This window comes from Salvelinus alpinus, chromosome 1 (assembly GCF_045679555.1).
Source record: "Salvelinus alpinus chromosome 1, SLU_Salpinus.1, whole genome shotgun sequence".
NCBI lineage: Eukaryota > Metazoa > Chordata > Actinopteri > Salmoniformes > Salmonidae > Salvelinus > Salvelinus alpinus.
The window spans coordinates 104,749,454-104,763,546 of record NC_092086.1 but is presented as its reverse complement, the minus strand read 5'-3'; the positions used below and the strand labels follow the sequence as shown (position 1 = coordinate 104,763,546).

Sequence of the window (14,093 nt, the reverse complement as noted above, 5' to 3'; positions counted from 1 at the left end):
TTCTAACTGCAGACTAGTAATTAGTATCGAAGATTTGCTCTTCTGTCGGTATCGATAGTCTCAGAGTTGAACCATTTCCACCAGTGTAGCCAATGCTCCACGTGGTTTGGTTAGGAATTCAACAACCGAGGAATGCATGGTCTCTACTCAAACCTTAGCCCTCTCTGTAATCGAGGTACGCTTGGTCTGAAGTAGGCTTCTCCAGGTGGGGTTTATAAACGGAACAGCAGAAGAGGGCTGTCCCGTGACGCCAGATCAATGTCTGTGCTCATGGGGCGGGCCAATGACTTAGTTAAATTTTAAAGGGAATTGGGTTCTCTTTCATTAAACAGTTTAAAATCACATTACATAATTTCACAAATAGTTTCATCTTTACTCATTCATTTTATACAATAATTAGATGCAAATGTCATAACAGAGACTATTGTATAAACAGAGTTATGGTAATGTGGCTGTATTGTCTCTCATGAGGTCACAAACATTAGACAAAATGGACCGGTCGTAGCTGGATTCTCCACCGATCGTTTACACATTCTCCAAAACATGGATATTGTTCAGTTCTCAAGTTCTGTGAGGTAGAAGTTCCTTTGTTCTACTATGAACCCTCTCTCTATACTGCATGGCCGGGGGGGGAGAGAGTCTCCTGAGGTGCACCCATGACCAGCTCGGAAACCAGATTGCATAGCGGAGAAGGTACGGTGGGATTCGAAATGGTCTGTGATCTATTTGTTAACTTGGCTTTCGAAGACCTTAGAAAGGCAGGGTAGGATAGATATAGCTCTGTAGCAGTTTAGTAGTAGTTTCTTTGCAGCAATACAACCATGAAGGCCTGATTCACGCAGTCTCCTCTGAATAGTTGATGTTGAGATGTGTTTGTTACTTGAACTCTGAAGCATTTATTTGGGCTGACATTTCTGAGGCTAGTAACTGTAATTAACTTGTCCTCTGCAGCAGAGGTAATTCTGGGTCTTTCTTTCCCGTGGCGGTCCTCATGAGAGCCAATTTCATCATAGCTCTTGATGGTTTTTGCGACTGCACTTAAATAAACTTTCTTAAATAAAGTTCTTGAAAGCCCAAATAGGGCTATCTTCTGTATACCATTTCTTTAACACTTTTTTTGGTTACTACATGATTCCATATGTGTTATTTCATACTTTCATGTCTTCACTGTTATTTTACAATGTAGAAAATAGTAAAAATAAAGAAATATCCTTGAATGAGTAGGTGTGTCTAAACCTTTGACTGGTACTGCATGTTAGTTTGATGGTGATACTGTATTTGAATTAAAACTGTATTGCAATGCAAGCGTATGAGTTTGCACTTATCCTTCGCTGTAGTCAGCTGTAGGTAACTATAGTTTGCATTGTGTCTGACCCACCTGTGTTGTGGTGCAGGTCCCATGGTCCTGACATGGTGCTGATGGCTGATGGGCAGCACAGCCTGATGGTGGAGCTGACCCAGTCCCAGATGCTGCTCATCGCCCAGCAGATCGCTGCAGGCATGGTCTACCTGGCCTCCCAGCACTTTGTCCACAGAGACCTGGCCACACGCAACTGTCTGGTGGGAGAGAACCTGCTGGTCAAGATTGGGGACTTTGGCATGTCCAGGGACGTGTACAGCACCGACTACTACAGAGTGAGTCACATACATACATACATACATACATACATACATACATACATACATACATACATACATACATACATACATACATACATACATACATACATACATACATACATACATACATACATACATACAAGCAGGACAGGAATACTCTCAAATGTATCATTTTAATTTTGTCTGGTTTTGTTTTGTAACAGCCATGCAGTTACAGCAATAGTTATTTTAACAATTTAAAAAAAAATCTATTTGTAATGCCATTTAAATGCAAATTCTATAATCTGCATATACATGCTATTTCCATGTTCTTAAAATACCAAGATTTCATGAAAACTCCTCTCCAGTATCTAACCCATTTCACATAATGTGAGGAAAAAATAATCTACCGTAGCGGCTAGCCCAATCTGTTTCTGCTTTATCCAACTTTATTGTTGTTGTAATGCTGCACTGGGATTGGCTAGTTAAAGCACAAACCGATTGAGTGACCAGGCTAGCTGTTACTATCTAGTCTACACTAGAATAGTATAAACAGGCACTAGAGATTCTGGGTTCGAGTCCAGAATCTGTCGCGACCGGAAGACCCATGCCATGGGGCGGCGCACAATTGGCCCAGCGTCGTCCGGGTTAGGGGAGTGTTTGGCCGGCAGGGTTGTCCTTGTCCCATCGCGCACTAGCGACTCCTGTGGCGGGCCGGGCGCAGTGCATGCTGACACGGCCAGAAGGTGCACGGTGTTTCCTCCGACACATTGGTGCGGCTGGCTATCGGGTTAAGTGGGCATTGTGTCAAGAAGCAGTGTGGCTTGGTTGGGTTGTGGTTCGGAGGACGCATGGCTCTCGACCTTCGCCTCTCCTGAGTCCGTACTGGAGTTGCAGCGATGAGACACGACTGTAACTATCAATTGAATACCACGAAATTGTGGAGAAAAATGGGTAAAAGTAACACAAAAAAATGTATAATAAAAAATAATAGTATAGACAACGCTACAGGCGTCAGTCATTACAGTCATTACAGATAGTAATCTTAAGCCAGTAATATGATTTGTTAGTTCCAAACATGTGTTGTCTCCCAGTCAGCCACCGTCCTAGGGTCTATGTAGACAACAGTACCCTCTGCTGCTGACTGGCCCTCCCTGGGGAGAATCAATACAAAACAGATGAATGTAACTGAGACCCATCATCCCCCAATCAGATAGCAGCATATGAATAGGCCCACTCACTAATACACAGATAGGAAGACCAAGAATGCAGCTGAACAGCACTTGGCTCAACACATGGAATAATTAGCCAGTTATTGTAAACCGACAATTGTGATGTCAATATTAGCCATGGCAGAAGATTGTTAATACCATTACAGGCAAAAAATGAATTGTGCAAGTTGGGTTTAAATACATTTTTTTTTAAATATATCACATCATGACATTGCATTCCACGAGAACTCTAGGCTCACACACAATATACATTTGTGTACATGTCATGTTAACCAAAGGCCTTATCGTTTAGGTTGGTTACTGACCTGACTGACTTAGTCCTTTCAGCTGCTTGTGGAGCAAAGTGACTCAACACCTATCCATTTAACCCCTTTTCGGGGGGTAGCTTCTTTTCTTCACTACAGTTTGTTCCAACCTTCATCTCCTTCATTTGACCTTCTCTGTGGTTTACCTGGATTGTTCCTGATGGATCCTTTGTCTGTTTCCAGGTGGGGGGTCACACCATGCTGCCCATCCGCTGGATGCCTCCTGAGAGCATCATGTACCGGCGGTTCACCACGGAGAGCGACGTCTGGAGTCTGGGCGTGGTCCTCTGGGAGATCTTCACCTATGGGAAGCAGCCCTGGTACCAGCTCTCCAACAATGAGGTCAGTAGTCTCTTATGACAGACAGCAGCACTCAATGGGATTTGGTTCTGGGTTCTGAGATGACAAGGTCAGAGACGGAAGCTCAAACCTTTCCTAAAGTAGATTGACTACACTGGTAGCATAGTTAGGGCCTTGTGTTTTGGACAGTCATGTCACATGACCTGGATTTTAAACTCTTATTTAAAGCTTTTTCAACAAACTGTCCCCTTTTATTTTTATGTCAGATAGTCCGGCACCATCCTCAGACAATTGCTTTAATTTGTGGTGTAATTTTGGAAAATACTTAAAATAAAGGTTCAAATTGAGGTCATGTGACATGATAGCCCAAAACACAGGTCCCTAACCATAGCACCTGACATCCAATGATGAGATTTATCTCCAATACATCACTCTGCTGTTGTCTCTTTTTCTAATCTTAGTTACAGTAGGTCACATTCGTATTGTCCACATAGATTTGAAATGTATTATGAATATACAGTACCAGTCAAAAGTTTGGACACACCTACTCATTCCTGGGTTTGTCTTATACTATGTTCTACATTGTAGAATAATAACGAAGACATCAAAACTATAAAATAATATTTATGGAATCATGTAGTAACCCAAAAATTGTTAAACAAATCAAAATATATTTTATATTTGAGATTCTTCAAAGTAGCCACCCTTTGCCTTGATGACAGCTTTGCACACTCTTAGCATTCTCTCAACCATCTTCATTAGGTAGTCACCTGGAATGTATTTCAATTAACAGGTGTGCCTTGTTAAAAGTTCATTTGTGGAAGTTCTTAATGCGTTTGAGCCATTCAGTTGTGTTGTGACAAGGTAGGGGTGGTATACAGAAGATAGCCCTATTTGATAGAAGACCAAGTCCATATTATGGCAAGAACAGCTCAAATAAGCAAAGAGAAATGACAGTCCATCATTACTTTAAGACATGAAGGTCAGTAAATCCGGAACATTTCAAGAACTTTGAACGTTTCTTCAAGCGCAGTCTCAAAAACCACCAAGCGCTATGATGAAACTGGCTTATGAGGACCGCCACAGGAAAGGAAGACCCAGAGTTATCTCTGCTGCAGAGGATAAGTTCATTAGTTAATAGCCTCTGAAATTGCAACCCAAATAAATGCTTCACAGAGTTCAAGTAACAGACACATCTCAACATCAACTGTTCAGAGAAGACTGCGTGAATCAGGCCTTCATGGTCAAATTGCTTCAAAGAAACCACTACTAAAGGACACCAATAAGAAGAGACTTGCTTAGGCCAAGAAACATGACCAATGGACATTAGACCATTGTAAATCTGTCATTTGGTCTGAATTTGAGATTTTTAGTTCCAACCACCGTCTCTTTGTGAGACACAGAGTAGGTGAACAGATGATCTGCGCATGTGTAGTTCTCACCATGAAGCATGGAGGAGGAGGTGTGATGGTGTGGGTGACACTGTCTGTGATTTATTTAGAATTCAAGGCACACAGCATTCTGCAGCGTTCTGCAGCGATACGCCATCCCATCTGGTTTGCGTCTAGTGGGACTATGATTAGTTTTTCAACAGGACAATGACCCAAAACACACCTCCAGGCTGTGTAGGTTTTGACAGGGGTAGGCCGTCATTGTATATAATAATTTGTTCTTAACTGACTTGCCTAGTTAAATAAAGGTTAAATAATAACAATAAAATGAACTACTGTACATTTCCCAGCAATCTATTAAATAAACCAGTCTATAAAACATATCACCTTGGTGAACCTCACATTTGTTTAGATGCTGTTATCATGTGAGCAATGGCTTCCTTGATTGACCCTGTGGGGATAAATGCATTTCATTTGAATTAAATTGAAAAAGTACTGAGCAGTGGTAGTGACCCGTGGTGCTCCCCCTACAGGTGATTGAGTGCATCACCCAGGGGCGCGTGCTGCAGCGGCCGCGTTCTTGTCCAAAGGAGGTGTACGACCTGATGCTGGGCTGCTGGCAGAGAGAACCCTACATGAGACTGAACATCAAAGAGATCCACAGCCTGCTCCAGAATCTGTCCAAGGCCTCGCCTGTCTACCTGGATATTCTGGGCTGAGTGAGTCTGGTCGGCTGGGTTTGTGTATGGGTGGGAATGAGTGTGGAGTTGTGTGCGTGCGAGCGAGCATACTGTTTGTATGGATGTGAATAAGGGTGGAGTTTGTGCGTGTGAGCATACTGTATGTGTGTTTATGGGTAGGATGAGGGTGGAGGTGTGTGTGAGCATACTGTATGTGTTTCTGTGTGCTGACTGTGCTTCTGCCTCCTCATCACATAGACAAAAACCTTACATTTGATTGCAATTTCCTTTCCTTGTCCATTTGAAAATACTCTTAGGACCCTTTTCTCAAACCCAGATTAAAAGAATCCCGGAGTAGGCCCAATTCTGGTTTAGTTAATCAAGAGCAAAAAATAGGATTTCATAAACATCAGTTAACCTTGAATTACATACTCCTGGACTTTGACGGGGACTTTTTAAATAATAGTCAAAGAATAACTTAATAATGTCCATGAAACCAAATGATCAGTAATCTTTATTAAATTGTAATTTAGTCAAGGAGTAGGCTAAATCTGGGTCAGCGAAACAGATCCTTTTTTATTGTACTGTGTTTGCTGGTGATAAACCAAGGGAAAATGACTGCGTGTCAAAATCATCATGGACACGTGCCAACATGGATACAGCATTTCCTTGTTCCTCCTAACATGAGGAGGAACATCTCGTGTGGAGCAACATATAAAGTCGAGACGTGCAAAGAAAACTAAACCCATTGCAATGAAGTAAGGCTTACCGCTTATATAGATGTCATGGACTATTTTTATGATGTGAGAACTTTCTAATTGATGTCAAGGGCTCTTGACTCTGTTGTTTTCATGTTAAGTCATGTCTTTACATTTTGATTTGTGACTGGACTCTGTTGTCGTCATGGCCAACCAGAGCTGTGGAGTTGATATGTTGGCACTTGAAGGGTACCTCTTAGAACTTATAATGACTTCATAACACATTCATAAGCAGTATGTAAGCATGTCACGAATGTTTTTCCCGGTGTATTTATGAAATGCTAATGTACTGCAGTATGTAGGGTTATGAATGTTATGTTAAGTCTCTATGTAGGTACCCTCAGTCCAGAGAGAATGAGAGCCACACAACCAACACCGTTAATCCCCTGAGTGTTAATATCCATATGTGCATATTACCAAAACACTTTAATCTTATTCAAATAAGCGTTTACCTTTTAAAAGACAATGGCATCTCTATGCCATATTTATAATTCTTTATTTTTTTTTAAATATTTTTTTTATGGATGTTTTCTGGTTGTGGTTCATTATCAGTGGTATTTTCTATCTGAATATATTTTGCTAGCTACTGACATTGTCCATTGTCCATGTAGAAGGTGTTGGTGTTTTGAATGTGGTTAGAATGCACTACACATGTCAGTCTTAACTGCATAACTAAAGCACAGTGAAAAATATCCTAGTATAAAGTTGGAACAGGGAGGAACTTTGAGTTGCCTCAACTCAAATCACAGCAGTATGGAAGTTGAGCATAGCAAAACATTGTCCTTTTGTTTTGTCGTTTGTGAAGAGCACATTCACCAGCAATGGCTGGTGATAGAGCATCCCCTTTAGATAGAGAATCCCCTTTATCCTCCAGCGTATGATTCTTTTGGTGGCCCATAACTCTACTACACTGTTTGTTTTGCATTTTCAAAGGCAGCTTTACAAATGTTGTTGAGGTTGTTGTCGACATTGATAAAATGTTACAGTATATTGAAGCTGATAGGAAATTATGGATTTTGCCTTTGAGGATATTTGATTTATTTCAGCTGTACTTGTGGGGAATCGACAGAGTATGGGCACTGCTCTTAGTATGAGCCTTGAGTTAGAAAAGGTTTTCTGGTAGAATGCCCCTATTCAGCTATTTATGCACTTAAATTACTAATTTACATGTTTCCATTTTGTATTGCATATTATTGCAACCAGGGTGTGATTCTGTGATCTTACATTGATTGATATACAGTATATATCATATCCTATAACAGGATTCCCCACCTGGCGGCCAAATTCGGCCCCTGGGTGATTTTATTTGCCCCCCAAGTTTTCTGATCAAAAAATAATTATATATTTTTATTTTTGGACATAAGAATGTAAAAACACCAGAAAAGCAGCCCCAATTGATTTTAAATTTGGAAATATGTTCCAAAGTATTACCACGCATAATAGAGATATACAGTTGAAGTCGGAAGTTTACATACACCTTAGCCAAATACATTTAAACTCAGTTTTTCACAATTCCTGACATTTAATCCTAGTAAAATGCCCTGCCTTAGGTCAGTTAGTATCACCACTTTATTTTAAGAATGTGAAATGTCAGAATAATAGTAGAGAGAATAGTTTATTTCAGCTTTGATTTCTTTCATCACATTCCCAGTGGGTCAGAAGTTTACATACACTCAATTAGTATTTGGTAGCATTGCCATTAAATTGTTTAACTTGGGTCAAACGTCTCAGGTAGCCTTCCACAAGCTTCCCACAATAAGTTGGGTGAATTTTGGCCAATTCCTCCTGACAGAGCTGGTGTAACTGAGTCAGGTTTGTTGGCCTCCTTGCTCGCACATGCCTTTTCAGTTCTGCCCACAATTGTCTATAGGATTGAGGTCAGGGCTTTGTGATGGCCACTCCAATACCTTGACTTTGTTGTCCTTAAGCCATTTTGCCATAAGTTTGGAAATATGCTTGGGGTCATTGTCCATTTGGAAGACCCATTTGTGACCAAGCTTTAACTTCATGACTGATGTTGCCTCAATATATCCACATAACTTTCCTTTCTCATGATGCCATCTATTTTGTGAAGTGCACCAGTCCCTCCTGCAGCAAAGCACCCCCACAACATGATGCTGCCACCCCCGTGCTTCACGGTTGGGATGGTGTTCTTCGGCTTGCAAGCCTCCCCCTTTTTCCTCCAAACATAACGATGGTCATTTTGGTCAGTTATATTTTTGTTTCATCAGACCCGAGGACATTTCTCCAAAAAGTACGATCTTTGTCCCCATGTGCAGTTGCAAACCGTAGTCTGGCTTTTTTTATGGCGGTTTTGGAGCAGTGGCTTCTTCCTTGCTGAGTGGCCTTTCAGGTTATGTTGATATAGGACTCGTTTTACTGTGGCAATAGATATTTTTGTACTTGTTTCCTCCAGCATCTTCACAAGGTCCTTTGCTGTTGTTCTGGGATTGATTTGCACTTTTCGCACCAAAGTAAGTTAATCTCTAGGAGACAGAACGCGTCTCCTTCCTGAGCGGTATAACGGCTGCGTGGTCCCATGGTGTTTATACTTGCGTACTATTGTTTGTACAGATGAACGTGGTACCTTCAGGCGTTTGGAAATTGCTCCCAAGGATGAACCAGACTTGTGGAGGTCTACAATTATTTTCGGAGGTCTTGGCTGATTTCTTTTGATTTTCCCATGAGCAAAGAGGGACTGAGTTTGAAGGTAGGCCTTGAAATACATCCACAGGTACACCTCCAATTGACTCAAATGATGTCAATTAGCCTATAGGAAGCTTCTAAAGCCATGACATCATTTTCTGGAATTTTCCAAGCTGTTTAAAGGCACAGTCAACTTAGTGTACAGTATGTAAACTTCTGACCCACTGGAATTGTGATATAGTGAATTATAAGTGAAATAATCTGTTTGTAAACAATTGTTGGAAAAATTATTATTAAAATCATGCACAAAGTAGATGTTCTAAACAACTTGCCAAAACTATAGTTTGTTAACAAGAAATTTGTGGGATGGATGAAAATGATTTTTAATGACTCCAACCTAAGTCAAATCAAATCAAAGTTTATTTGTTACGTGCGCCAAATACAAACAGGTGTAGACCTTACAGTGAAATGCTTACTTACAGGCTCTAACCAATAGTGCAAAAAAGGTATTAGGTGAACAATAGGTAGGTAAAGAAATAAAACAACAGTAAAAAGACAGGCTATATACAGTAGCGAGGCTACATACAGACACCAGTTAGTCAGGCTGATTGAGGTAGTATGTACATGTAGATATGGTTAAAGTGACAATGCATATATGATGAACAGAGAGTAGCAGTAGCGTAAAAGAGGGGTTGGCGGGTGGTGGGTGGGACACAATGCAGATAGCCCGGTTAGCCAATGTGCGGGAGCACTGGTTGGTCGGCCCAATAAGGTAGTATGTACATGAATGTATAGTTAAAGTGACTATGCATATATGTGTATGTAAACTTCCGACTTCAACTGTATGTGACCGTATACAAACGTAAGCAAGGTCTGGACTTCATGCGGTCTATTTGTAGTCTACAAATGATTTATAACTATATTCCGGCCCCCTGAGCATCCGCTCAATGAAGACATCGGCCCGCAGCTGAATCTATACTGAACAAAAATATAAACGAAACATGCAACAATTTCAATGATTTTATTGAGTTACAGTTTATATAAGGAAATCAGTCAATTTAAATAAATAAATTAGGACCTAATCTATGAATTTCACATGATGGGCCCACCAATTTGGGAGCCAGGCCCACCCACTGGGGAGCCAGGCCCAGCCAACAAAAATAACAACAAAAATAAATCTTAAATTCATCATTCCAAACAGTCGATTTCTGAGTGGATAGACTATTGTAAGTATCTAAAGCCAGCTATATCTGAATCAGCCATCTGAGTTCTCCACAAAAGGGCTTTATTACCAACAGAAATACTCCTCAGTTTCAGCAGCTGTCTGGGTGGCTGGTCTCAGACGATCCCACAGGTGAAGAAGCCGGATGTGGAGGTTCTGGGCTGGCGTGGTTACACGTGGTGTGCGGTTGTGAGGCCGGTTGGATGTACAACATCATTTTAGAGAATTTGGCAGGAGGTGGCTTACGGTAGAAATTAATATTAAATTATCTGGCAACAACTCTGGTGGACATTCCTGCAGTCAGCATACCAATTGCACACTCCCTCAAAACTTGAGACATCTGTGACATTGTGTTGTGACAAAACTGCACATTTTAGAGTGGCCTTTTGTTGTCCTCAGCACAAGGTTAATCTGTGTAATGATCATGCCACACCTGCCAGGTGGATAGATTATCTTGGCAAAGGATAAATGCTCACTAACAGGGATGTAAAGAAATTTGTGCACAAAATTTGAGCAAAATGAGCTTTTTGTGTGTATGGACAATTTCTGGGATCTTTTATTTCAGCTCATGAAACATGGGACCAACATTTTACATGTTGCGTTTATATTTTTGTTCAGTGTAGTTGATGATCTTTGACCTATAAGCTATTGCAGTGGTTAGGATCAGTTGTGAGAGTACCTTAAGTCTGATCCCCCATGTTGTACAGTAGAGCTGTGAGGCCTCCTGAACAGGTCCTATCAAGGATGTGATGACTAGGTAACTCTGACAGAGTTGAGGCAGTATGTACCACTATATGATTACCTAAACAACTTCCTATCAACCACCATCTCCCCTGCTTTTGACTGAATCTTCATGGTGATCATGCATTCCCTATTATGACTGGTCAATATGGAAAAGGACCATTCATGTCACAGGGATCTGCTAAGTGTCTGTATGTAAGGCATTTCAAATCAGATTGTTTCTGCAGTGATATCAATGTAAAATCTTTCCACATTCTCTATCTCTATGCTGTCTTTACTGGAGTAGGCTAAGGCCAGGATTCAATCCGGACTGCGAAAGATCCACGTTGTAGCGCAGTTTGCATTTAACGGTCATTTCCAATTGAGCCGACATCTGCAGTGTTTACTTTGAACACGATCTCCACGGCGACGCTAACATGCATAGCCGAAAAGGGGCTATCGGATAGAATCTTGGCCGAACTCTTACTCATAAACGTGATCTCTACACTACTGTTTTATCAGTGATACTACATAAGATCCCAGTTCCCATAACCTTTGGCTTTTGATATGGAGATTATCCAGTGCATTAATGTTTGCTGTGGCAATAGATTAACTTCATAATGCTCTTTAGTGAGTCAGAAGTGCACACCCAAACTCCTATGCTTTGAGCCACTGTCAATTCAATTGTTGTATTATCACCATCATCCCTGTTGCATTCTTTGCTAAACACCACAAAAACCTGCCCTCAGCTATGTTGGACTGTCTGCAACATAACACTGAAAAAGCGTACATATTTGTTTGGCGACCATGATCCGTCAATGGTTGGTTCTTTCTTGACCAGTTCCAGCATTTTAGGCCATTCTCTATTATAGTCATGTGTGTCTGCTCTGAATATTCTGAATCGCCTGTAATCTGCATTCCATTCTGTACAGTTCGTATATTTGTCTAAATTAATAGTATGTTCTATAGTATATTCTGTTTCAAACAGGTACTTTATCAAAAAACGTGTGACAAAAATGTGTTATGGGCCACTGGCAATATGTAAATACAAATATATTAGTGCTAAAAAAACAAATATAATTTATTTGTGCTTGTTCATATCAGTGAGAATACTATCACATTTTTTGGTGGAACTTTGGAACTCGAGAAGAGAGTATTGTATTTTCTCTATGAAGAAGGAACTGATTCAGTGCTATATCCCAGCTCACCCTTCTTTCCTATCTGGTGGAAGGACCATAGAGGTTATGACTGACTGAGTGCCGTCTGTCTGTGAGAAGGCCATAACGTCTTGGTCACCCGGAACGTCGAACGACCAAATCCAGCGACCAGGTGAACCAATGGGGACAGAGGCCATCATTTCCCCACCCAACCACTCGTCTATTTCTGGCCTATTGGTCTTCTTTCAGATGAATAACTGTGACTTTGCATCATGAATAATAGTATGTTATTTTGAATGTAATCTCTCGGGATGGGACCTTTTTTTGAATGTAATCTCTTGGGATGGGGGGGATTGCCACTGGTTATTTTGTAAATATGAAAAAGCATCATTTAATTGTTTTTCTTATCCCTGTGCAGATATGTTTTACTTGCTGGCTGAATGATGTCGAGTGAGAGTCAGTGTCTTGCTGGCTGAATGATGTCGAGTGAGAGTCAGTGTATGCGTTCATACGTTTGTGAGTACGATGCCCCTGAGCTGCGGTGTGTGTGTTTTTCCCCCAGCAGATTCAGTGTCACTGCTTACGTAACATTCAGTTCTATCAATCAAATCTTTGTGCATCATGCGAGTAACTTCTCTGCAGTTAATGGAATTGTTCCTTGTAACACTGTGCATTTAATAAAGGTGGTATGTCTTACAATAAGTTGTCTCCTTTCAGAATGTCAGTTATAATTTACAATACCAATCTCATGCATTATGTTCTGTGAGGTTGTGTACATCTAAATAATTTATAGAACACAAAGCTGATTGAATTATCTGAGATATGGGCATCTTTGTGCAACTGTTCAATTGTTAGCAAGTTATGTGAAATTGTAAACCGGATATGCCAATAATAACTCATCAAATCAATTCACATGATATATTGCAAGTAGGCTACCGACCTGCAGCAGAATTCCATAGCACGCTCCCAATCTATCATGGAATTGCTGGCAGAGGTCATTTCAGTCATTGTACCCCAGTAGCCTCACCAGATCCATGCATCTCATAAATCACATTGATTTACTGCTCCTGCTCCACCATCAGGGCACACCATAGCAAAATGTTTTTGCAACAGAAAACGAAAAGGAGTTACTTGTTCAGATAGCTGTTCTTTCCAGGGAGGTACTTTCTTACATTTTGTGCCTACTGAATACGACCCAACTCTCTATTCTGTCTGATAGACAGGCAGAGTATCTAAGCAGTGTTGATTGATACTTGATACGTGCACCCGCCATTGCATCTGGTGGCTATTTTGAAAGAACCAGCCCTCGCAGTTTTATGAAAGGAATTCCAAGGTCAAAGTTGGGATCTAACAAACCCAGTTAAGTGACAACGGCAGCTGGCCCGTAGCAAAGGTCCTGATACACAGTCAAATCAAAACTAGCAGTGTTCGCTGCGCAGGATGAAGTGGTCCCTAGGACAGTTCTTACATTTCCTCCCCAACTGGTTATTTGGTATTTTATTAGGATTCCTGGGGTCCACACAAAACATGAAACATAATACAGAATGACATAATACAGAACATCATTAGACAAGAATAGAACTACATACATTTAAAAAAAGGCACATGTAGCCTACATATCAATGCATACACACAAACTATCTAGGTCAAATAGGGGAGCGTCGTTGTGCCGGTTTGCTTTATCATTTGAGCAATATGAGATGGAAGGAAGCGCCATGCAATAAGGGCTCTATATAATACTGTACATTTTCTTGAATTTGTTCTGAATTTGGGGACTATGAAAAGACCCCTGGTGGCATAAGTGTGTGTGTCAGAGCTGTGTGTAAATTGACTATGTAAACAATTTGGGATTTTCAACACATTGTTTCTTATAAAAAGAAGAAGTGATGCAGTCAGTCTCTCCTCAACTCTTAGCCAAGAGAGACTGCCATGCATAGTATTTATATCAGCCCTCTGATTACAATGAAGAGCAAGACGTGCCGCTTTGTTCTGGGCCAGCTGCAGCTTAACTAGGTTAAGATTTGGGGACAGCAAATTCTTCTCCTAGTGCCTGGCGATTTCATTAGGCACAAAACGGAGTGGT

General features: G+C 40.8%; 1 protein-coding gene across 1 annotated transcript in view; it reads left to right on the top strand.

Annotated features, from left to right (window-relative positions):
• The window catches only part of LOC139558109 (BDNF/NT-3 growth factors receptor-like), a 35,116-nt gene extending 22,404 nt beyond the window's left edge, over nucleotides 1-12,712 (top strand). The window contains exons 16-18 of the mRNA XM_071373460.1: nucleotides 1,395-1,635; nucleotides 3,320-3,478; nucleotides 5,361-12,712. Of these exons, the coding sequence (XP_071229561.1) occupies nucleotides 1,395-1,635; nucleotides 3,320-3,478; nucleotides 5,361-5,546 (586 nt within the window). The 3' untranslated portion in view covers nucleotides 5,547-12,712. The remainder of the gene's footprint in view (nucleotides 1-1,394; nucleotides 1,636-3,319; nucleotides 3,479-5,360) is intronic.
• The last annotated feature ends 1,381 nt before the right edge of the window (nucleotides 12,713-14,093 follow it).